This window comes from Loxodonta africana, chromosome 22 (genome assembly GCF_030014295.1).
Source record: "Loxodonta africana isolate mLoxAfr1 chromosome 22, mLoxAfr1.hap2, whole genome shotgun sequence".
Classification (NCBI taxonomy): Eukaryota; Metazoa; Chordata; class Mammalia; order Proboscidea; family Elephantidae; genus Loxodonta; species Loxodonta africana.
Genome location: NC_087363.1, coordinates 14,237,671 through 14,261,965, shown reverse-complemented (window position 1 = coordinate 14,261,965; position 24,295 = coordinate 14,237,671). Strand labels below are relative to the sequence as shown.

General features: G+C 42.9%; 1 protein-coding gene across 14 annotated transcripts in view; it reads left to right on the top strand.

Moving 5' to 3' along the window:
- PXK (PX domain containing serine/threonine kinase like) overlaps positions 1-24,295 on the top strand; it is an 86,461-nt gene that overhangs the window by 51,660 nt on the left and 10,506 nt on the right. For 7 of the 14 annotated variants that reach the window (XM_064274307.1, XM_064274318.1, XM_064274309.1 and 4 more), the window contains 13 exons: positions 1,597-1,674; positions 2,426-2,499; positions 3,280-3,354; positions 8,282-8,386; positions 8,927-9,028; positions 10,495-10,656; positions 11,060-11,177; positions 12,445-12,523; positions 15,121-15,169; positions 16,921-16,998; positions 17,549-17,635; positions 18,090-18,159; positions 21,322-21,384. In XM_064274307.1, the coding sequence (XP_064130377.1) occupies positions 1,597-1,674; positions 2,426-2,499; positions 3,280-3,354; positions 8,282-8,386; positions 8,927-9,028; positions 10,495-10,656; positions 11,060-11,177; positions 12,445-12,523; positions 15,121-15,169; positions 16,921-16,998; positions 17,549-17,635; positions 18,090-18,159; positions 21,322-21,384 (1,140 nt within the window). The remainder of the gene's footprint in view (positions 1-1,596; positions 1,675-2,425; positions 2,500-3,279; positions 3,355-8,281; positions 8,387-8,926; positions 9,029-10,494; positions 10,657-11,059; positions 11,178-12,444; positions 12,524-15,120; positions 15,170-16,920; positions 16,999-17,548; positions 17,636-18,089; positions 18,160-21,321; positions 21,385-24,295) is intronic. The other 7 variants (XM_010589707.3, XM_064274319.1, XM_064274316.1 and 4 more) reach the window with 2 other exon arrangements.

The following is a 24,295-nucleotide window of genomic DNA, read 5'->3' as shown; positions in this document are numbered from 1 at the left end:
AGTCGTGAGATTTATTATGTCCAAAAAAATCATAATTCAGTGGAAAGAAAATGTCCTTTCTTCAATTCCGTAACCTCTAAGGTTAAAAAAAAAAAAGCTATTTCCCAATCCTTAATTTATCAGTAACATATTCTGTTTGTTCACAGCTATTTCCCCGATGCCTAGAGCATTTCCCCTATGCCTAAAGCAATGTAGGGTACATAGTAGCACACAGTAAATATTGTTGAATAATAATTTTGTGGGGAATTATGAGTCACTGTTTTGAACCAACGGTGTATTACAGCCTCTCGGAACGCCATCGTACCACAATTATAAAATTATTTTTCATGATCTTTCTCAAAGGCAATAGGAATGATTTTTATATAAGGTAATTACCCTTTAAGTTTGCTTATGTTCAGGTTATTTTAAGACTGTTTATGCTCAAGTTATTTTGGAAATACTAAAAACACCTTATATGAACATGAGTTATAGAGGAGGTGCCGTTCCCCGTGTTCATGATGAAAACTGACATGTTTTTGTCACAGTTGACCCTTCCAACTGCTTTGTCCCGTTGGGGCACTTAGAACAAAGGGAAGGGAGTCAGTTGTGTATTTGGCTGCCACATATTCTTCTGAGGAGATGGCAGTGGTGCTTTACGAGTTGAGTCAGTGAACAAACAGCTAGTCAGTTGTTTTCTTCCCAGGATCTCTCAACTCATAATGTTCTATAAAGTGTTATCAAATGAGATTGTTTGCCAGGCTGTCAGTGGGATTGTCCCAGACGAGGCCATTCTGACATGTGGCGAGCATTTCTGCCCCGTCCCTCCCATGTGCCTCACCAGCCTGCCTGGAATGGAATTACTGCCAGGCAGAGGCGAAAATCCACGCTGAATCTGGGAGTCTGCCGTTCACATTCAGGAACCTGGAGCGGTTTCCTTTACTTACTGTGTGGAGGGGAAATGGCAGATTACAGATGTTGCTTTTTGCAGGAAATGTAAAACACAGTTATTCTGATAATTTCTTAATACAGTGAACTTTAACAAGCTTCCTCTTCTCATTGTCTTAAAAGGAGGAAACATTCTCATGATAAAAGAACACAAAAGAAGCATGGATGTTTTTCCCAGCTAACAGACACTGGGTGACTTCCCACAATAGAAGCATGTTGTTGCCGCATATGGATTTTTTTCTAGGACACTGGCTTTTATTTCCAATATATATTTAAGGCTAATGGCTTCTTTGTTGGTGAAAGCTGTAATTCCATGAGGAATGAAGATGGGTTAAATATCACTTGGAGCAACATTAAATGCTGTTCAAGCTGACATTAGAGCACATTTGAAGTCTTGTGCTTAGGCTGTGGTTGGGTGCATATATTGAATTCTTGGCTTAGGCCAGCTAGTTTCCATGTTTCAGATCTTTCAGTAAAGCATTTTTTTTCACATTAGCCTGCGTTTACATGTTTTAGATCTTCCAATCAAACATTTTTTCCACATCAGTAGTAACTAAGTGTTTTACGAAGAAGGTCATAGACTATAAGGATTTCATTTGCAAGAATAACGTCTTGACCTTACGGTACCTTCCTGATACGTTTGACTAATGAGTTTCTACAATGTCTTTGCAGAGATCGCCTTACAACAGGTTTCCATGTTCTTCCGATCAGAACCAAAGTGGGAGGTGGTAGAACCATTGAAAGACATAGGTGAGAAGCTGGCATGTCTATCCTGTTAAAAAAAGACAAATCACAGAACTGGATTCTGCGGCACGCTCTCTTATGTGTGTCCCAAGAAAACTCTTAAGTGAAGATGAATTCCTTTTTTCTTGGCCTCCCTACCACTTGAAGATGCAGTTCTTAACTTTGGATTTCTGCTGTCATCAAAAAGGACATCCCAGTGTGCATTGTTGTTATTTAATGATGGTGGTGCAGGGGTTAAGCATTCAGCTGCTAACTAAAGGGTCAGCAGTTTGAATCCACCAGCTGCCTTTTAGAAGCCCTGTGGGGTGGTTCTACTCTGTCCTGTAGGGTTGCTATGAGTCGGAATCAGCTCAACAGCAATGGGTTTGGTTTGGTTTGGTTTTAGGCACTAGTAGAGTTTAGCTACACTCTGAAATACTTAATGAATCTTGGTTAAAGCCCCATCAGAGGTTTGGGATGGTAGCAACTTGTACTTTCAAAACCATCATTAATTCCTCATCTGCCTCTTTTACTAAATCTAAACTGAAGATACATTAAAGTACCGTTTCCCTACTATTTTCATAATAATTTCTTTCTTATACTGTTTTTAGTGCAGCCTGTATGGTGCCAGCCTTATCAGTGGTTGTTCCACTGGTGCCTATGTAACTGTGGATAACACTGCCAAATTTATTTTTTTATTAATTACTTAGTCAATGAAATTTATATCAATTGGTGCGAAAATTATGTAGCTATAAACATGTCTCTGCTTTTATGGCAGGTTGGAGGATAAGAAAGAAATATTTCTTGATGAAGATTAAAAATCAGCCAAAGGAATGGCTGGTGTTAAGCTGGGTAAGCTAGTTTTTTGTTGTTGTTGTTGTTGGTCAGCCCCATTTCAGGGACTTTAGATGGGTTTCTGAGAGCAGATCTGACAAGACGGTTACAATATTGCATTGTGCTCCCAAGTCTCCAGTGATTTATAAGGGCCACCTCAGTTCTGTCTCAGCGAAGAATCATTTTAAGTCACTTTGCTTAAGTGTGGAGCCCCGGTGGCACAATGCTTAAGAGCGGCTGCTGGCCGCTAATCAAAAGGTTGGCAGTTCGAATTCAGCTGCTCCTTAGAAACCCTATGGGACAGTTCTGCTCTGTCCTATGGGCTCGCTATGAGTTGGAATCAACTTGATGGCAATGGGTGATCGATGGTTTTGCTTAAGCATAAAAAATAATTAAATTTGATCAGCTAGTAAACGTTCGGGAAAAACAATGGAAACAGCTTAAAGTAGTCCTCTGGGACGTCTTTAATGTTGACACTTTTGGAGTTTGTCTCTGAAGAAAATACTTGAGCGTTACTTTGTGCCTTTCACTTGGGAAGTTGTAGTGATACATTTCGTTAATGGAATTAGGAACAATTACAGTTGAATCCTGGTATTTATATGTTTATATGGGAACAATTACAGTTGAATCCTGGTATTTATATGTTTATATACTACCTTTCCAGAGAGGTCTTATGGCAGCAAGATTTAGGTGTGATTTTCATCTTTGGCTTACAGTCATATATTTCAACAAATAAAGGGAAAGACTTACAGGGACGTTTTCTTCTGAGAACTCTGATATTTTCTCCCGTGTTTTCAGGCTGACCTTGGCCCTGACAAGTACCTGTCAGATAAAGATTTTCAGTGTCTAATCAGACTACTTCCTTCCTGCTTGGTGAGTACAAGTCCTCCTGTTAACCTCAATGCTGATATGATTGTCTTCACAGATTCAGGCTTTTCTTGAGGGTGAACATGGATAGAAGAGCTGCAAATACTCTTAGACCCCAGAGAAGGAGCAGGAGAGTGGATGGATTTTAGCTCAGACTGAAACCGCGAAGGGCTGTTCCCGCAGAGGAGAGGCCGTAGGGTTTATGATGCCTGAACAACCCATGAAATATGTCATAAGTTTAAACATAGCCTTTGCGTTTTAAGCAAACATCAGGGTAGGAAAGCAGCCATTTCCCCAAGCTTTTTGTTCTCGGGGAGAGTGTTTATATCAATGGACTCAAAAGATCTATTTCTAGCCCAACAAAACAGAACAAATAAGGGTTTACATAACCTGGGTGTGGGAAAGGCAAAATAACAATTTTGTTGCCTGAGTTACCACTCTCGTAGACAAGCCGGTTGACTTTTAGGAGTGTTTAGCATTACTTACGCTAATTCTCAATTCTAATCCAAGCCCTTCAATGGAAAAAACCACATGAATATGTTTCAAAATGTCTGCAGAATGTCTTGAGGAAAAAACGAATCTGACTAGGAAGTTGAGTTAACGTTGATGTTCTTTATGAGAACGTGAGACCCTAGAATGAGTCACTGAGGGACCAAGCACAATTATGCTGACATGTCCAGTTGAGTTGGCAAGTTCCGTTTTGAAGATAGAGTATGTTGTCAAGCTAGCAAAACCAAGTTTTTAATGAGGTTTGATATGTGGCCAAGAAAAATGGCGTGGTCTTTGAGTTTGAGTGGTTGTGTGAAGCAGTCTGTCAGTACTCAATTAAAAATTTTTTTTAATGGATGTGCTTTACAAAAAAAAAAAAGTGGTGCATACAAGTAGTGCACGTTAATTGCAGAAAAGTCAGAAACATAAATAAGCAAATATAAGAAAATAAAACTCATCTGTAATCCCACCAGTCAGAGTATGAACCAAAATGTTCAGTTGTTACTCTTCTGGAATTTGTATGATATATATATTTTTTGAAAAATTGTATTATGTACATTTTTTGTGTCTTGTCTCTTTGTATAACAGAGGTCATACAATATTTGTCCTTTGTGATTGGCTTATTTTGCTCAGCATAATGTCTTCAAGCTCCATCCATACTGTAGCATGTATCAAGACTTCATTTCTTCTACTGACTGAGTAGTATTCCATTGTATGTATGTACCACATTTTGTTAATGTGTTCTGATGGGTGACTTAGGTTGTTTCCATCTTTTGGCTGTTGTGAATAGTGCTCCAATGAACATTGGTGTACAAGTCTCTTTTTGAGCTCTGCTTTCAAGTCTTTTAGGTGTATATTTAGGAGTGGAATTGCTGGGTCATATGGGAGTTCTGTTTTTAGTTTTTTTTTGAGAAACTGCTGCACTGTTTTCCACAATGGATATATCATTTTGCATTCCCACCAGCAATGGATAAGAGTTCCAATTTCCCTACATTTTCACCAATATTTGTTATTTTCTCTTTCTTTTTTTTATCTTAGCCATCCTAGTGGGAGTGAAATGGTATGTCGTTGTGGTTTTAATTGCATCTCTCTGATGGCTAATGATGCCAAGCATCTTTTCATGTGTTTGGTGGCCATTTGAATGTCCTCTTTGGTGAAATGCCTATTCAAGTCCTTTGCTTATTTTATGACTGGGTTATTTGTCTTTTTGTTGTTAAGTTGTCAAAGTTTTATATATATTTTGAGTATTAGATTCTTGTCAGATACATGGTTTCTGAAGATATTCTCCTAGCTGATAGCTTGTCTTTTCACTTTTTTGGTAAAGTCTTTTGATGAACAAAAGTTTGTACTTTGTGTAAGGTCCCATATATTTATTTTGACTTTGTTGTTTGTGCTTTTGTTATTATAGTAGATAATCTGTTATTGAAAGCTAGGCCTGACAGTGTTGCCCCTGCTTGTTCTTCTAAGAACTTTATGGCTTTAGTTTGCACGTTTAGGTCCTTAATCCATTCTGAATTTGTTTTTGTGTATGGTGTGAGGCATAGATCCTGTGTCATTTTTCTGTTTGTGGAAACCAGTTTTCCCAGCACCACTTATTGAAGAGACTCTTCTTTCCCCATTGAAAGTACTTAGTACCCTTGTCAAAAACCAGTTGACTGTAGATGTATGAGTTTATTCTGGACTCTCAGTTCTATTCCATTGGTGTATGTGTCTATTGTTATACTAGTACCAGGCTGTTTTGATTACTGTAGCTGTATAGTATGTTTTAAAATCAGGAAGGGTGAGCCCTCCTGTTTTGTTCTTCTCTTTCAACATTGTTTTAGCTATTCTGTGCTTATTTTCTTAAACCAGATTTTTTCATTAAGGACATACCTTGAGCATATTGTCTGTAAATATACTACAATGTCATTTTTTATTGACTATGTAAAATTATCATTTGGGTGTAATTCTGTTTACTCAACTGATCTTCTACTAGGCATTTGGATCACTTTCAGTTTTTTGCTCTTATTTTTTAAAAAAAAGTCATAGTGAACAATCTTAGGTAAACATCTGTACCTAAACATCTGTGTTGTTGTTGTATGCCATTGAGTCGGTTCTGACTCATAGCCACCCTGTAGGACAGAATAGAACTGCCCCATTTGGTTTCCAAGGAGCAGCTGGTAGATTCAAACTGCTGACCTTTTGATTAGCAGCCCAGCTTTTAATCACTGCACTACCAGGGCCCCATCCTTCATTATTTTCTTAAGATAAATACCCAGAATTAATTAATAACTAATTTTTGAAGAGGTATTTTGAGACCATATAAATATACAGTTTCTCATCAAACCCACTAAGTTTTAGCTTTCGTTGAGATTTGTATCTCCATCATTCCTTGTGTATTTATTAGTTGTCATTCTGCTGTAAGGAAGAGCTTCTTTTTCCCTTTTCATTATTAATTAATTAATTAATGTCAGTATAGACTCAACGATTTTTATTTTATTCACTGGGTTTATTTTTGGGGTGATGAAAATGTTCTAAAATTAGATTGCATGCTGGTTGTACAACTCTGTGAAGATACTGAAAACCATTGAATTTTATACTTTAAATAGGTGAATTGTAGTGGCATGTGAATTTTATCTCAGTAAAGCTGTTAAAAAAATCAACAGCAGCCATTTCAATGTGATGATCAAGAGCAACTTCATGATCAGTGACTACCATTTCTGGGCACAGCCTCCCACCCCCTCTCCCAAGACCAGGACTTCAAATCGATTCTTCCTGGTTCAGTCATCACTGAGGAAATGACACCGGAACAGACCTGAATTTTTAAAATTTGGGTGAACTGAAACCATACTGGAATGGGAAAAAATTATGGATGGAAGTCCTGCTGGAAACTTGATCTCTCTCTTAGAGTACAAGGGCAGCATATGCGTTGCATAGCAACCAAATCTCTGGCTTGTCAGATTTTGCACAGAGTTGGAAACAGCATTGCTCCGTTCACAAGTGGCGGCCAACCGAGCCACTTTGAATGTGTGTCACTTGCCCCAGTCCTGGCAATAATCCAGTCTTACGCATCAGGCTCCTGAAAGGGCTCGCTACGCCTCTTCCAAGTATCCCATTCCAGGGTCTATGACCCGTAATTTTTCCCATTCCGGTTATGGTTCCAGATCACCCAAATTTTAAAAATTCAAGTCTGCTCTGGTTTCGCTTTGTCGGCCACAACTGAACTGGTTGAAAGCCCTGCCCAAAACCTCGGCACACCTCAGCTCCCATGAATTTAAGCTTTCTTGATACTCCTTTGAGTGAATGGACATTATAATACCTGTCTAAAGCCAGTTCATGTAACCAGAATTCCAGGTCATATGAAGACTTTCAGTCTTTAAGTAATTTGACCTTTCCACCACCTTTACTTGGTTGACGTCAATGTCCTCCTCTCAGGAGGACACCATGAATCATTATATTGCAGACTTGTGTAGAAGGGTACGAAGATTCACGCTCGCTGCTTTGGAAAGGGCTGAGATGCCAAAAGATGCTGCTTTTGCTCTTTTCTGGCTGTTATGCTCCCTGACCTGGCACCCACCAGCAGTGTGGAATGTTAGGCAAAGCCGTGAATAAAGACACACTTATCCTCATCCCCACTTGGCTGTCTGAGATTTGGCTGTATTATTTACCAGCTTACAGAGGCAGAATATTGAAACCATTATTCCAAAAACTCAACTTTCCCTCTTTTCTACCATACTTTTGCCTGAACTATGAGAATACATACACCAAAGCAGATACCATCTCATGTAGAGTTTACCACGTCGATTATCCACTTCCTTTTGTAGTTCCTTGCCTCATCTAAAAAGCAAGGTACTAGTTGATCATCTAGTAACTTGAAAATATCATATGTTCAGGGAATATCACCATAGTTGTGAGTAACTAAAGTACCGAGATGGTGCTTGACTCTGCATAATCAGACCTGGAGCTACAGGGACCTTGATGATGTATACAGCCGATTTTTCTGTACGTAAAAACAAACCTTCCCCTGAGACTATGGCCCCCAGACACTCTGCCAACTCAGAACTGAAGCCATTCCCGAAGCCTACTTTTTAGACAGAGATTATACAGGCCTGTAAGACAAATATTAACACATGTAAGGAATGTGCTTCTTAGTTCAGTCAAATACACAAGACCAGATGGGGTAACACCTACCCAAAAACAAGACGAGAAGGCAAGAAGGGACAGGAAAACTGGATGAATGGCTACGGGGAACCTGGGGTAAAAAGGGGGAGAGTGCTGTCACATTGTGGGGATTGCAACAATGTCACAAAATAATTTGTGTATAAATTTTTGAATGAGAAACTTGTGCTGTAAACTTTCACCTAAAGCACAATAAAATTATTAAAAAAAAAAATCCTCCTTAAAAAAAAAAAAAGGATCTAGATGCTGATACAAGTGAATGTGAATTTCCTTTCTGTTTTGGCAGCACCCTTATGTCTATCGGGTCACGTTTGCCACGGCTAATGAATCCTCAGCGTTGCTAATTAGGACATTTAATGAAAAAGGAACTTTGAAGGACCTGATCTACAAGGTACTTGTGGTGCAAGTTCATGGACATGATGAAGTTCTCAAATCTCTTTAGAACCCATTATTGATGTTTGATCTCTAGGGTTCCAGAAGCTAGGCTGTGAGGAGTCTGGACTTTATTTTGATTTTAGCAATAAAGACTACCCATTTTGGCTAAAGAACATTGTTTTTTCCCACATGAAGGAAGGTTGAACATTTAATGACCAAGTCCATTACATCGTAGGCTGCTCTTTTAGGTCAGTTTTATGTTTGTGTCCTTCACTTAGCAACAGTGAAGAATTCTAATAGTAAGCAAGACCTTGGGGTCTACTAAAGCCTAGACCAGGCACCTCTTCTCTGGCTAGGGAAGGGACGGAACTCAGGCCAACGTCTTTCTCTCAGCTACACAGACTGTTGTAGTTGACACATCCTGTGGGCTGGCCATCTGTTACACACACACACCCCCCTCCCCCAGCCTCTCTAGAGTCCTGCCTGTCCAGGCAGCCCTTGTGCAGGGTTCAGCCCTCCTGCTGCTTTTGAAGGTACTATTTGTTCTTTTCCAAAGGCAAAACCAAAAGACCCATTCCTAAAGAAGTACTGCAACCCTAAGAAGATTCAGGGCCTTGAACTCCAGCAAATAAAAACATACGGGCGGCAAATATTAGAGGTAAGAGATGCTCAGTTGTTTTTTTTTAAGTTGCATCAGAATTTCACCCAGCATTACAGTATTCTTTTGGGACAGTTCACAAGTAATATCCAAAATAGCTTAAGTTGTCTGATTTCTTATAGACTGATGGTATTGCCCAATTACATCCCCAAAAAGCAGTACTTGAAACTATGGCAGGCATTTGGATCTACAAAATTCCAAAGCTTTTAGCTCTTGGAATTTAGTGTCTGACTTTTAAGAGCTTTACAGTGTGAGTAGCAATTTTTGTGTTATCCTTGGTTGATCTTTATCTTTTGTGCCAAGACTCTTGATTTTGTTATGTCATATACATAACCATATGGCTCCCTTACAGACGCGTAACTAGCAGTGAGCAGTCTACAGCCTTTCTTTCCCACATCATCCCAGCTCAGGATTCTCCAGGCTTCTTGGATCGTGCAACCCTATCCCTAAAATCAATTTAAGCATACACCTCTGATGTTATGTATATTTAACTGTTCATAAATTATCTGCATGTACTATCACTGGTACGTTTTGTACAGTATAAACTGAAGCTAAGAAAGAATGAGATCAAAAAAAAAAAAACTGGAAAGAGAAGTTGTGATATTTTCTTCCAGTCCTCAGAGAATTGTCCCGGGCACCCCCTTTGGCTGTCATGTGCTGACTCACCAGGTCTTTGTGGGGCTGTAAATAGACACCTCTGTGACTGGGTGAAGGAGCCCTGGTGGCACAGTGATTAAGTGCTTGGCAGCTAACCAAAAGGCTGGTGGTTCGAACCCACCAATAGATGTGGCAGTCTGCTTCCATAAAGATTATAAACCCTCTGGGGCAGTTCTACTCTGTACTGTAGGATCGTTATGAGTTGGAATCGACTCAACAGCCATGGGTTTAATGGGTATGGCTGGGTGAGCCATTGTTTATTTAAATGGCAGCTGAGAAGTTTGCTTCTTTTTTTGTGGGATCCTGTTGTGTATTTCTGCTAATAAACAGGCCTGAGGAGAGATTGGATTAGAGATAGTTTCAACTGACTCCCTTTCCTTTAATGACTGGTTGAAGCAGTGACACTATAGCTTTACTCATCTGTTTAGGAGTATCAAGACTTTGCCCTGAAGAGACTTGGCCTATTGGGATCAGAAAGTGCTTAAGGCAGAGCCTTTTGATGTCAAAACTATTAACCCCAAGCTGACCCATGGCTGTTTCTCTGTTTTTAGGGAATGAGGGAGCTTGGTGTTGCATCTCATGGCTAGAAAGCATTCAGTGTCACCCCCTATTCCAAAGATATGGATGGAGGTGGCATTTTTCTTCAGGAATCTCCCCAGTGACCTGTTTGATTTTGTTTCAAAATATACTGACTTAAAAAACGAAGTTTAACTTGTGTTGTATCAGAATGGTTTGGAGGTGGGGAGTGTAGCCTATATACATTTTTTAACTGACTGGCTTATATTCTCTGTTTGTCTCTGGTTGTTTAGGTACTAAAGTTTCTACATGACAAGGGATTCCCTTATGGGCATCTTCATGCCGCCAATGTGATGCTAGATGGGGACACTTGCCAGCTGCTAGACCTGGAGAATTCCTTATTGGGCCTGCCTTCCTTTTACCGATCCTACTTCTCACAGTTCAGGAAAATCAACGTAAGTTGCTGAAAGGAATGAGGCAGTAAGTTTATTGTTAGTTGTAAGTTATCCCCATGGCAGGACCTGTGATTTGCCATGTAGGAAATATGCTAAGCAGGGAAAACTATAGTGGGAGGGGGGTTCTCCTACAGAGCGTTGCTTCATCTCCAAGAGGCTGAGTTGAAATGGCAGGTGGGAGGGAAGGGAAGGGAGTAGGGTCACTGACTGGAAAACCATGGAGAGTAGGACCAAGTCATTTGGTCAGAGCGATGCCTCGTGAGCTTTTACAGAAGGCTTTGTGTCCACTGGGAGTGTGGTTGCCCTTGGGCCTTGTTTCTCAGTGGGACCCTGGGGCGGAGCATTGGGGCTCATAAACCCAAGCTGAAGGATGCCCATGCCACTACTGTGTTTTCTTCCACAGACATTGGAAAGTGTGGATGTTCACTGCTTTGGCCACTTACTGTATGAAATGACCTATGGACGACCGCCAGACTCCGTACCTGTGGACTCCTTCCCTCCTGCACCGTCCATGGCTGTGGGTCAGTATAGGCTTTGGAGCCGCCATCTGGGCCTCGCTTGTCTGCAGAGCTACCCACTCTCTTTCCAGAGACTGGAAAAGACCAGAAGGTGCTGCCATCCCCCACCATCAGAAATTCTTACCCAATTTCAAATTAGGCCAGATTTGAGTAATTTACTTAAAATACACTAAAGTGAAAATTCAGATAGCTTTTCCATTTGTCAGGCTAGCCTCAGGGAAGTTTTTGTAAAAGTTTGGAAGTGGAGGATGTAAGAAGAATGGCCAGTGTGAGTCTTAATGACAGGTTTTGGGTGCAGAAGTGAAAGCCAGGAGCAGGCAACCTGAAGCCCTCCCTGAGGACTCAGGCAGGAATCAGGAGTCACACCAGAGCTGGAGCGGGCCTTGCAAGAAACGAGCGCAACATGGGCCAGAAACCAGGTAGATAAGAGCCTAGCAGACCCAGTGCTAGGAAGACAGACAGGAATGCAGATACCCAGGCAAACTGATCCAAGAGCTCTGTCAGCATTACCCGAGAGCGCTGAGACAGCCAGAGGACAAGTGGGAGACACCTTGAGGAAGGAGGGACATAGGAACTCGGGTAGACTCGTCCAGGGATCCTTCCATCACCTCCACAGCTGGCCCAGTTAGAACTTACAGCTGGAGCAGAGAGAGGGGAGGGCAATGTGGCTCTTGGACCATGGTGCCCTTGAGTATGGGAGTCAGCCCTTCATCAAATGTTAGTTTTGTGTCAGATGAGATGGTTCAAGAGAATAGGCCCTGAGACTGCTCCGTGTTGAGTTTGAACAGCTGAGACTGAACATGACCTGTGGGTAAAAAGATTGGGCTGCTTTTGTTTATGGCATGCAAGGTGTTGGGCGATGAGATACCGACAACTGGCATCTTGTGTGCTGGTTGTAATTACAAGCAGGCAAGCGTCAAAATGTCTTTCAAGTTCAGGATTTTCCTTCTGTGTAGTGTTTACTTCTCTTTTAAGACAGCAAACACTTTTATGAATGGTATCTTGAATCCACCCTCTAATTATTCGTGAAATGTATTTAGCTTTCCATCAGCATGTGGTTTCTGAACCATCTATTTTGAATCATCGGGTAACATCAATGTTGCCAATGTTCCCTCTCCCCATGTGTGCCATCTGTCTGTGTGTAGAGAGTTGTGACACTGTCCCCATCAGCCTGTAGACAGTTGTTGCAAAGCGATGTCAAACTTTTCATCACCAAGTGGATCTGCCAGCTTGTTCTGTGGAACTAAAATGTGTATCTGTTCATTTCAAGTGACCGTGTTGGAGTCCACGCTGTCTTGTGAAGCCTGTAAAAATGGCATGCCTACCGTCTCCAAGCTCTTACAGATGCCGTAAGTCAATCACGTGCCTTGCTTGTCATCTTGATAACCGTATCAGGACCGGGTCACCGTGGCCGCGTGCATGGTACCCTAGTAAAGATAGGATTGCAATCCTCCCAGTGTCCAGGCGAATTGCATGCTGGCCATCACTTGCAGCATGGCTTCATGACCCTTTTCTGTGACTCCTCTGTGCCTTAGTCTGATTATTCACCTTCTACATGACTGTAGCTTCACATATGTCTCTCCTCCGTGGATGTTGGTGTTTTGTGTGTGTCTGTGCACATGCACAGCCAACAGTTGAGGACAATCCGAAGGAGGGCCCTCCCAAGCGGCTCTCCTTTGTGACCCTGCTTCAGCACAGCAGTGGTCGCAGCTGTGGGTAGTTCACCAGTCACAGGCCCTTGGAGGCTCTGCCCTCAGGAAAAGGGCAGTGTGTTTCTGGGCTCCGGTGCTTTCGTTTGTTTATTTATTCCCTGGGTAACATTTATTAAACATCTGACAAGTACCCAGCATGGTGCTAGGGCCTTAATGCTCAGAAGACATTCTCCCCTAAAACAGGGTTATGAATAGTTAATCACAGCAGCTGAAATAGTCCTTTGGGCCTTTCCTTTCGGTACATTTTCTATTCCTTCTGCAGCAGAGTGGTTAAGAGGGGGTTGGGGTGGGCACTTCCGCCTGGGTGGCCTTGGGCGAGTTACTTGACTTCTGGAGGCTGAGTTTCCTCAACTGTAAAATGGAGATAATAATACTCCCCACCACAGAGGTTGCTGGAAGGATTTAATGAGATGATTCCTGGTATAGTGCCAGACACTTAATAAGTGTTTATTAAATATTAAAAAAAAAAAATATTAGCTGTGATTAATACTGGTTCAGCTTATATTCATTGAGCACCTGCTGTGTGGCCCACTGACATTGTGTTCAGGGGCCCGAACCTTGCCTTCACAGAGCGGGAGATAGAAAAGGAGATGGAGAGGAATGGAGTGAACATTTGTTGAGAACCTGCCCTGTGCCATGCAGTGTCCCAGGTGCTTTGTCTGTGCCAGCTTGTTGGATAACAGATGGACTCAGCAAACAGTAATGGGGGAAACGAGGCAGGGGTCAGTGTAAGTGCACGCAGCCACAGTTCAGAACAGGTAGAGATAGCTCTAGGTTCCTGTTCATTCTTTGAACAAGTGTTTACAGAGGGCCTACTATGGTATGGTTAAGCGCTCAGCTGCTAACCTAAAGGTTGGCGATTTGAACCCACCAGCTGCTCTGCAGGAGAAAGACTTGGCAGTCTGCTCCTGTAAAGTTTGCAGCCTTGGAAACCCTATGGGGCAGTTCTCTTCTGTCGTGTAGGGTAACTATGAGTTGGAATTGACTTGACCTCACAAAACAACAATGATGATAGTATAGGCTGTTCTAGGTCCTGGGGGTGCTGTGATGAGCAGGGCCAACCAAGCCCCTGCCCCATGGATGTGACCTTCTGATGTTCAGTATACTGAAGCATTGGCCTCTGAGCCAACCACCATTAATAGCAACATAAATATGGAAAAATACATCCAAGTAGGAAAAAAATGTATACAAACTTTTAGAACAAAATTAGTTTGTAGTTAGGGAGCAGCCTGTATACATGTTGATGTATTTGAGTTTGCATTGCACCCCATACTCCAAGCTCTGACATTTTCCTCCTTCAATTGTTTTTTTCTTCACATTATTCTTTCTACTCTGTGGGCTCGCAGCCTTGAGAGGAGCGTTGGAAGAGATGTGAACTACATTCAGTTAACATTTGCTTTCTGGAAGTAAATGGATGAGTGGCCTAGGAAAGGGGGAGGTCCCCACCTCCAAAGCCACTCAGGAGAGCCCTGTGGGAAAAAGTTAGCCCTGCCATTTCCACATGTGACACATTTCCTGTCTGTTTTGAAAAGTGAACTGTTCCAGGAAGGACTCATTTATAGCCATTTGGGCACCACCCCTCAACCATTTAAATTCCTTCCCTGTTTTACCTAGAGCATTTCAGAATTACTCATGCTGTTGTTTTTAATAACATACATTTGAAGAGAGAAATCATATGACCTAAAAGCTGCTTTTTTTTTTTTTTTAAGAAAGCATGAGACACTTTTCTTAGAAGAAAATCATTTACTTGTTAGATTAAAATCAAGGCAGTTTCTACTTACTTGAAGATTTTATTCTAGTGAGCTCTAGAATAAATCTTATCCTTCTCTGGGAAAAAAACAAAAGGAAAGAAAACCAGTTATTCTGTTTAGAAATGTCTACTGCATAGATTATTTACAAAAGTAATTTTTTTCCTACTTCTTAATTGAACTACCACGGAGCATGAGAGGACTGTTGCCCATGGCGGGGAAGTCACCTCCAGTACAGAGCTGGTCCGGTCCCCGGGTAACACCTCTGAGGTAGTGGGGAGTGAGGTTTCCCTGAGGTCACGGTGAATGGCCTATAAACTCCTTTGAGTTTGTTGATAAACATAAATGGTGGGTTGAGCCAGAGGTAGGGACATGGTAGAGAAGGAAGGACCTCATGGACCAAAGTTTTCTTAATCTGCTTTGATCCTGTTCTGAGAGTATCCCCAGGTTAAGAAAGATTTTTTTCTTTGTTTCATTCCTTTACAGATTATTCAGTGATGTTTTACTAACCACTTCTGAAAAGCCACAGTTCAAGGTAAAGCAAATCATATCATTTTTTTGGTTTGTGACGTAAATAAGTTGACTTTGAAACTTAGCTTTTTTTTTTAACCAAAAAAGAGATGATATAGTATTTGTAATAGGAAAAGTTGGAAACAATCTCATCTACAATTAGAGAATAGTTTCATAATCTGTGGTACATCTACTTGATAAAATATTTTTATTTAATAAAAATAAAATGTGTAAAGACATTGTAATAGCATGGAAAGTTGTTATGATAAGGGACAAAAAAGAATATAAAATACGGTATATAAAAAACATCTGTGTCTAGAAAAAAGACTGAAAGGAAGTGTCCTGGGAAGCAGTGGTGGCATGTGGTGCCATGAGAAGAGCATGACCTTTGGAACCCAGAACACCAGGATGATGCCCAGCTCTGCCATTATAATACTGGCCATTTATCTATGGCAAGGTTTCTCAACCTCAGCGTTTGACATTTTGGGCCCCATAATTCTTTGTAGTGAGAGGTTGCCTTGTATACTGTAGGATATTTAGCAGCATCCTCGGCCTCTACCCACTAGATGCCAGTACGAGTCTCCACCCCCTCCAATTGTGACAACCAAAAATGCTTCTCCCGGGACAGTGCCAGGTGGTCCCTAGGGGGCAAAATCACCTCCAGTTGGGAACCTAATCTCTGAGCTTATGTTTCTTGGTGTGTAAAATTGGGAAATAATACCTGTTCTAAAGCCCACTGTTGTTATTGAACAACCGAGTGAGAGAATCTGTGGGAACTCCTGATTGAGGGCCTGGCTCTCATCCGTGCTTACTGTCAGTGTTGTTTTGGGGGTGGGGTGAAGGTTAATTCTCTTTCTCCTCTCCATATTCCAAGAAACTATTATGATGAAAGTAACTGTAGAAATCAAAAATAAGGTGAGGTTAGAAGATGGTGCGAGAGAGAAGCTTTCCTCTCTCCTGTTTGCCAGTTAGAGGATCTCTCACAGCAAGAGCTTCTTTGGATCTGAACTAGGAAGAAAAACATTTAAATTTATCCCTTATTCTGCAACACCTCAGGAAACACACTCAGCCTCGTGAATATAAATGTTCTCTCCAACCCCAGTGTCCCAGCCCCAGATTTAGGGATTATGAGAAGATCTAGCTTTTCCCCTAGCCAGAGACAATATGATTTTAAAAACAAACGTTAGTTTCTTATGCATGCATCGACCTGCTGGGAAGACACACCACGGACTGGTGACTCCCATGGATGGCAGCCAGGTGAGAGACTTCTCATTGTGTGCTCTTTATACCTTTCGACTTTTGAACCAGGTTTTATCTATTCAAAACATTTTTAAATTTAAATATTGTAGAGAATAATAAGCCCCAAAAGTTCAACGTACTCTGAGTGTTTTTTTCCCAGGCCTGGGCACCTCGTGTTTTACAAGCTCAGGAGCAAACCAGGCCACTATTAGGAGCTCTCTCAACAGAAGCAGCTTCATCTTGTGAAATTCAGGAAGTAAATTTTTCACAGAGAAAATCCCTGTGAATATCTGAAGTTATAAAACATTGTAATTACTTGAATTTTTAGAAATCATGTGTATTTATGTTTTAATGTTATGTATTCATTGTTAAAAATGCGAAGAGATGAGTGTGTTGGGGATACTGAGAGCATCGGGCAGGATTTGTGGGGGCAGCTCACACCTGCTTGTATCCCAGATGACCTCTTGCTTTGAAACCAGGGCCCCAGAGATTCTGGCCATTTTACTCAGTGGATTACGTACTTCCTGTTTCTTTCAGATCCCCACAAAGTTAAAAGAGGCATTGAGAATTGCCAAAGAATGCATAGAAAAGAGACTAATGGAAGAACAGAAACAGGTAAATTGTAGTTCTGTTCCTTAGTGCCCTTTGATCTTTTAGTGTCCCCATCCTGGGCAGATTCTGTCGTGGTGTTCACAGTGGTTGGCTTTTGACTGATCGTTCATCCCATAAGTGTTTCCTGCACACTTATTCTGAGTCAGGTCCATGCTAGATGCTGGGACACAGAGCTGAATACTTCAACGGCCCTGCCTTCCAGGAGCTCTGTCCGGTAGGGGCAACAAGCATGTCCGTAAAGGGCGATGATCCTGTGTGGTAAGGGCCACACCGGGTGGTGGTAGAGGAGGCCTCACATGAACCATGCTCTGAGGTGCCCAGGCCCACACTTGTCTTCTGTAAAAGAGAGAAAGGAAGCAAGAAAGATCTACATCCTCCAACATACTCTTCTCGCAGACATCCAGACTCCAGCCAGAGGGCCGACAGGCTGGCCAAGGAAAGAGTTTTTATCCAAATAATCTGATCTGACAAAACATGTTGGAGATGATTTTCATTAGCAAACTGCCTCGTGTAGCATATGTTTACCTTTATGGTGGCTTGTGGTTTCTTCAAGATTCATCAGCACCGAAGACTGACGAGGGCGCAGTCACACCATGGCTCTGAGGAAGAAAGAAAAAAGAGGAAGATTTTAGCTCGAAAGGTAAGCCCCGCGTCTCTCTGAATTCTGTCTATAAATTCTTGACTACACGTGAAGAAAGTTCTAGGTTAATGGTACACATTTAGTTAATGGCAGATTTTACGCTGTATCTCCTTGAAAGCTAAAATTATTTCCAGATGACTGGTTTGCAGCTTTAAAAAAGAGCCACATGATATCAGCAGAGAAATGGACCATATAGTTTCCTGGCTCACTGGGCTGACTGTGGCATGCTGTAATTGGGGAAATGATTGGCCTGAGATAGTAAATTCAGCATTCTTGGTTTTATTTCCCCCTTTAGTTTTGGCTTGTGGCTTCTTTGCTGTATTAAGTTATGAGGCCAGATAGGACCTTGTCTGTAACTAGTTTAACTGTGTGCCTGGAAAATATTTTTGTACTAACTTCCAGCCTCACCATGTTTATTCATTGCTTTTTCTCCCCACTTCTTCTATTTTTAAAGAAGTCAAAACGATCTGCTGTTGAGAACAGTGAAGAACATTCAGCAAAATACAGCAATTCCAATAATTCAGGTAACTAGCTATGGATTGTGGTGGGGCCCAGGAACCAGAGGTCAGGATCAGGAGCCTTAGTCAAGAGGTTGGAATGTAGTAGTGAATGGCCAATGTAGTAGTGACTGCAGAGAACAAGAGAGCCCTTACCCTAATGAACAACTGGGACAGCATTCATAGGCTCAGAGAACTCAAGGGCTGGAATGGGCCTTAGAGACTATTGGGTAGTCCAGCCTCTTTACCGATGTCAGGACTTGATCAACCAAAGATGCAGGAGCATTAGCTATGAAAGATGAAATGGACTGGACTTAAAATGCAAGGCCTCCTGGTTTTCAGTAGAGCATACATGAACAGAAATGACCTTAAATCCTACCCTTTGCTCTGGTCCCCATGTGGTGGAGGGACATGTGTGAGATGGCAAGAAACATCATTCTAGAAGGCCCAAGATGGTGCAGAGAGCACTGTCCTGCAGTCGGCAGTCCTTGCTGTCACTCCTGGCTGCCTGTTGCCCAGCCCTGCTGGCCTTAGGTCTCAACGTCTCCATTTTTGGAAATCAGGACTAGATAACCTTGGAGCCTTTCAGTTCTTCTGGCTTATGAATCTGAGGGGAAGTTCCACACAGAACAGGGGAGGTCTCCTCCCTACTCAGACTACTTTGGATCAGCCTTGGAGGGCCAAGGGAAGGAAGATTTTTTTTTAGGTTGAGGGATATAGCTGAGTATTCTTTTCGGCAGTGGAATGACCTAGCAGAGAGGAGGAAGCTGAAGATGCAAAAAAAGAGTGACTTGGGGGCTAGGCCCCCAGGAAGGGTTAGCATCAAGAGCCAGCTCAGTCTCAGCCTTGGCAGAAGCCTATCCATCTCCTCCTGGAGGACAGGGTGATGAGGCAGAGGCGTTGAAAGCGGGAGGGAGGAGATTGGGGGTGTCCATAGCTCATACCACAGTCTTGTCAGTGAGTGAGGAATCTTCCAGGCATGTGAGGAGACGAGGGGTACACAAAAGAATTGGGCTACAGCCCCGAGGGCTGGACTACCTGCGGCAGGTACTGGTGTACAGAGCTGGAAGTTGGGAGAGTTGGGATGGAGGAAGACCATAGACTCCAGAAGGAAATCACGTTGACATCACTGCCTGTAGAGCCCAGGCCAGAGAGGGGTCAGAAGGAGATAGAAGGGAAGAGAAGGAGGGGAGACCCCAGGCCCTGGAGGTCCCAGTGAGGGCAAAGGCAGGCTCCTTGAGGATGGAAGTGGGGAGAGGGGGCAGGAGACTGTTGTGGCCAGTAGTTATTTTAGAGTTTTAAGTCTCTTTTCCTCATGGTCCATAGGATGGGTGTGGCCCAGTCATTGTCTTCCTTAGGCTGAGGCTGTGTCTCCCACCAGAGTGTCTAACTAGGAGTCGTTCTGTTTATAAAGCTGAGAAAGCTGACTCTGTGCTGTACCTTCCTGAGGGCCCGCCCCCAGGCAGAGCTCTGTGCTAATGCTGCCATATGGGACCCCGAGGACCCTCAGGAGGCTTGGGAAACGAGGCAGTAGTTGGGGGTTGAATTTACAGGGCACCCTCAAGCCCTATTTGAATCACATTTCGGCCTTCTCCTCCTGAAAACCTGTATTGTGGCACAAAGCAGCATGAAAACAGTCTGGGCTGAATTTTATTTCCTTTTTCAGTCAAACGCCCCTCGTATTTGATAGGGAGCTGAGGGAATATTGCAAGTACTAGAAAGGTATTAAATTCGGGGGAAGTGTGACTCATTAGGGCATTTCTTGTCATGCCCAGTGTCCCTGAGCCACCAACACGTTGTGTGAGTAGTGAGTGAAGTGGTGGTTGAAGGCTTGACTTAACCAGAACCTCTAGTCTGACTTCTCAGGGGTATGGACAGTAGTCCGCCCTGAGGTGTATGCATCCATCAACCAGCAAGCATCAGACTCTGAAGCTTTGGTTGAGCCTTTCATAGGACCTCTGTATGAGAGGGGCCCTATGTAGGGAACCTCCATCTGCCCACTGAAGCTACTTCTAAGTCAGGCCAGGAGGATATTTTCTAGGGATTTTCAAGCAATGGGGAGATGCTGAGAACTTGGGAATATTTGAAATACAGCAAATTCACTAAGTTTGGAGAAGTACATAACATGTGGGAATATGCCCATTGCATTGATGTAAAAAAGGTACTTAGTGAATTTCAGGTAAGAAAGGGTCTGGGAAATCTGCAAACTGAACAGACTGACCCTGTCTCATTGAATGTCAATCCAAGCCAAATCCTCCTGCTGTCCAGTCGATTCAATTCCAACTTGTAACGACCCTTTAGGACAGAGTAGAACTGCCCCATAGGGTTCCCAAGGCTGTAATCTCTACAGGAGCAGACTGCTACATCTTTCTCCCGTGGAGCAGCTGGCAGGTTCGAACTGCCGACATTTTGGCTAGCAGCCAAGTGCTTAACCACTGCGCCACCAAGGCTCCTTATCTCATTGAGTGTACCACTAAGAGAATGGGAATTCTCCAGCATACCCTGCTGGGTGGTTGCTATGGGAAACCCCGTTTTCTCTGGAGAGGTCATGGTTGGGCTGCTCTGTACCTCTCTGTGTCTGTGGCCACTGATATTCATTTGTCTTCACCAGGGAGGGCCTTGGGGTCAAAAAAAGACACTGCAGCAAGTTGCATAAGCTGTCGGTTAAGCAAAATTGGTTTCAAAACAGGGCAGGCTGTGGGTGCAGCGGAGGCAGTGAGCCGTTAGTGGCCTGGGAAGGAAGTGTCCTTTGCACTGCATTGGAAGCCTGTGGTCATCTGGCTCAGTCTCTGAAGTTTCTCTCCCCTGTCACCTTTTGCCAGTTGCTGCAGAGTCAATACTGACTCACGGCCACCCCATAGAGTCCCTGGGTGGTACAAATGGTTGACACATGCGGTTGCTCACTGAAAGGTTGGAGGTTTGAGTCCACCCAGAGGTGCCTGGCAGTCTACTTTCGAGAGATCAGCCACTGAAAAACCCTATGGAGCACAGTTCTACTCTGACTCATGGCGGCATCAGGAGTTGGAGTCAACTCGTCAACAACTGTTTTGTTTTTTTTAATCACCTTTTACCACAAGGCCACACTCTAAGCCAAGTGCAGATTCTCAGCTGACGGTGGGTCCCAGCTCAGACCCAATTTCAAATGTCTTTCTTTAGCCCCCGTAAGTGTTTCTCTGTGTTTTTTCTTAGCAGGATCTGGGGCCAGCTCACCTCTCACGTCCCCGTCCTCACCGACTCCACCCTCTACAGCAGGTTAGTAATGGAGGTGAAGTCATGTGGCTCCCTCCTCCTTCCCACCAACAAGGAGGATTGGGGCCACTTCTCTTCCTGCCTTGACCCAGGCATCTCAGGGCTAGGTAGTACCAGCCTTCTCCAGGGAAACCAGTGAGAGTGTGAAGAAGCAGTGTCATTTGGGAGGGTTAAGGGCCTAGATTTTCAAACATAGATTTCACAGGGGATGGAATAGTTTCAAAGCTACTAGCTGCCCTCTGGCTTGAGCTCACTCTCTTTGCTGAAAAGCCTCCCACGGGGTGCATCAGATCACAGCTTGCCCTTGTAGCACTCAACTAAACAAAACCAGCGCTACGGCCCCTGGGGCCCTGTCCTGCCAGTCCTTCCAGAGCCATCTCTTTATGGAGCCCAGCAGCCATAATGCCAGTGTCCCCACGGAGCAAGTCTGATGAAATACTAGGTGCGAGAATGAGACACGTCATTGAGTTTCCGATTTCCCGAGAACTGTTTGTGCTTTGTTTTGCTCTGCAATGCATTTTCAATTACCTGAATATTTTTCTGTGGCTGGCCTTTGCTTTACCCTTGTGAATTAAATCAGATACTATCAGTTTTGTTTGAAAAATGTAAAAAGAATTTATCTTGGGGAGTACTTATAAAAAATAGTAATTCTGTGGAGTAGACTCGTAAGATTATCTTTCTTCTTTCCTTTTTGGACTAAGATCTCTCTCCTGACCGTTTTGCAAGCCCAGCAGAAACACATTGGGGTACCAGTATCTCCTTTCACTTAAATGAACCGGATGTTCTGCATGTCGGAGCTGGTTCTGCCACCCAGAGCTTGTCTACTGTGTTTGGAAGGGCCTCCGCAGCCATTTGAAGGGACGGTCGTTGGCTGAGGTTGATTTATGAGTCGATGACACCAAATTCATTAAGGCGGCACCCAGGAACCACGAAGCACATTACCCAACTGCCCCTAGATGCTTCTAACCGACCCTCCTAAAAATGACAGCAAGCCAGTGCAAGGTGACTAGTTTGAACGACTTACTTCTGGCTAAGGATGGCTACAGCTGGCTTAGTGCAGAATGTTCTGGGGCCAGAGCTTGTTTTGAGTAGCAAAGTACCTGGCTTACGGGAATGGTATTTTCTTCCCTGTCTGAGTTTGTCAGCAAATTTTACAAGAAAACTCCCAGGCATTGGTCAAGATCGGAAATAGGCTTCTTTGTCTTTTGTAGAGGTGACCTCTATAGGCTGATCAGAAATTTCTGGAGATCCACTACCTAGACTATGTTGAGCCATTTTCTAGAAGATAGAAGTCTTTAGAATATTAAGTTCACACCACTTAGACGTATTAAGGAGATTGGGGAGAATTAACAATGGGATCTGTGTTGTTGTGTGCCGTGGAGTCATTCCAACTCATAGCAACCCCATAGGACAGGGTCGAACTAGTCAATTAGGGTTTCCTAGGCTGTAATCCTTCACTATGTTGCAACAGTGAAGGATTCTATAGGGAAAATATTAAATGACACAGGAAGCATCAAAAGAAGATGGAAAGAATACACAGAGTCATTATACCAAAAAGAATTAGTCGATGTTCAACCATTTCAAGAGGTGGCATATGAGCAGGAACCGATGGTACTGAAGGAGGAAGTCCAAGCTGCTCTGAAGGCATTGGCGAGAAACAAGGCTCCAGGAATTGATGGAATATCAATTGAGATGTTTCAAGAAACAGATGCAGCGCTGGAGGTGCTCACTCGTCTATGCCAAGAAATATGGAAGACAGCTTCCTGGCCAACTGACTGGAAGAGATACATATTTATGCCTATCCCCAAGAAAGATGATCCAACCGAATGTGGAAACGAGAGAACAATATCATTAATATCACACACAAGCAAAATTTTGCCGAAGATCATTCAAAAATGGCTGCAGCAGTATATTGACAGGGAACTGCCAGAAATTCAGGCTGGTTTCAGAAGAGGACGTGGAACCAGGGATATCATTGCTGATGTCAGATGGATCCCGGCTGAAAGCAGAGAATACCAGAAGGATGTTTACCTGTGTGTTATTGACTATGTAAAGGCATTCAACTGTGTGGATCATAACAAATTATGGATAACACTGCAAAGAATGGGAATTCCAGAACACTTAATTGTGCTCATGAGGAACCTTTACATAGATCAAGAGGCAGTTGTTAGGACCGAACAAGGGAATACTGATTGGTTTAAAGTCAGGAAAGGTGTTCATCAGGGTTGTATTCTTTCACCATACCTATTCAACCTGTAAACTGAGCAAATAATCCGAGAAGCTGGACTATATGAAGAAGAACGGGGCATCAGGATTGGAGGAAGACTCATAACAACCTGCGTTATGCAGATGACACAACCTTGGTTGCTGAAAGTGAAGACTTGAAGCACTTACTGATGAAGATCAAAGACCACAGCCTTCAGTATGGATTACACCTCAACATAAAGAAAACAAAAATCCTCACAACTGGACCAATGAGCAACATCATGATAAACAGAGAAAAGATTGAAGTTGTCAAGGATTTCATTTTACTTGGATCCACAATCAACACCCATGGAAGCAGCAGTCAAGAAATCAAAAGACGCATTGCATTGGGTAAATCTGCTGCAAAGGACCTCTTCAAAGTGTTGAAGAGCAAAGATGTCACCTTGAAGACTAAAGTGCACCTGACCCAAGCCATGGTATTTCAATCGCATCATGTGCATGTGAAAGCTGGACAAGGAATAAGGAAGACCGAGGAAGAATTGATGCCTTTGAATTGTGTTGGCGAAGAATATTGAATATACCTTGGACTGCCAAAAGAACGAACAAATCTGTCTTGGAAGAAGTACAACCAGAATGCTCCTTAGAAGCAAGGATGGTGAGACTGCATCTTACATACTTTGGACATGTTGTCAGGAGGGATCAGTCCCTG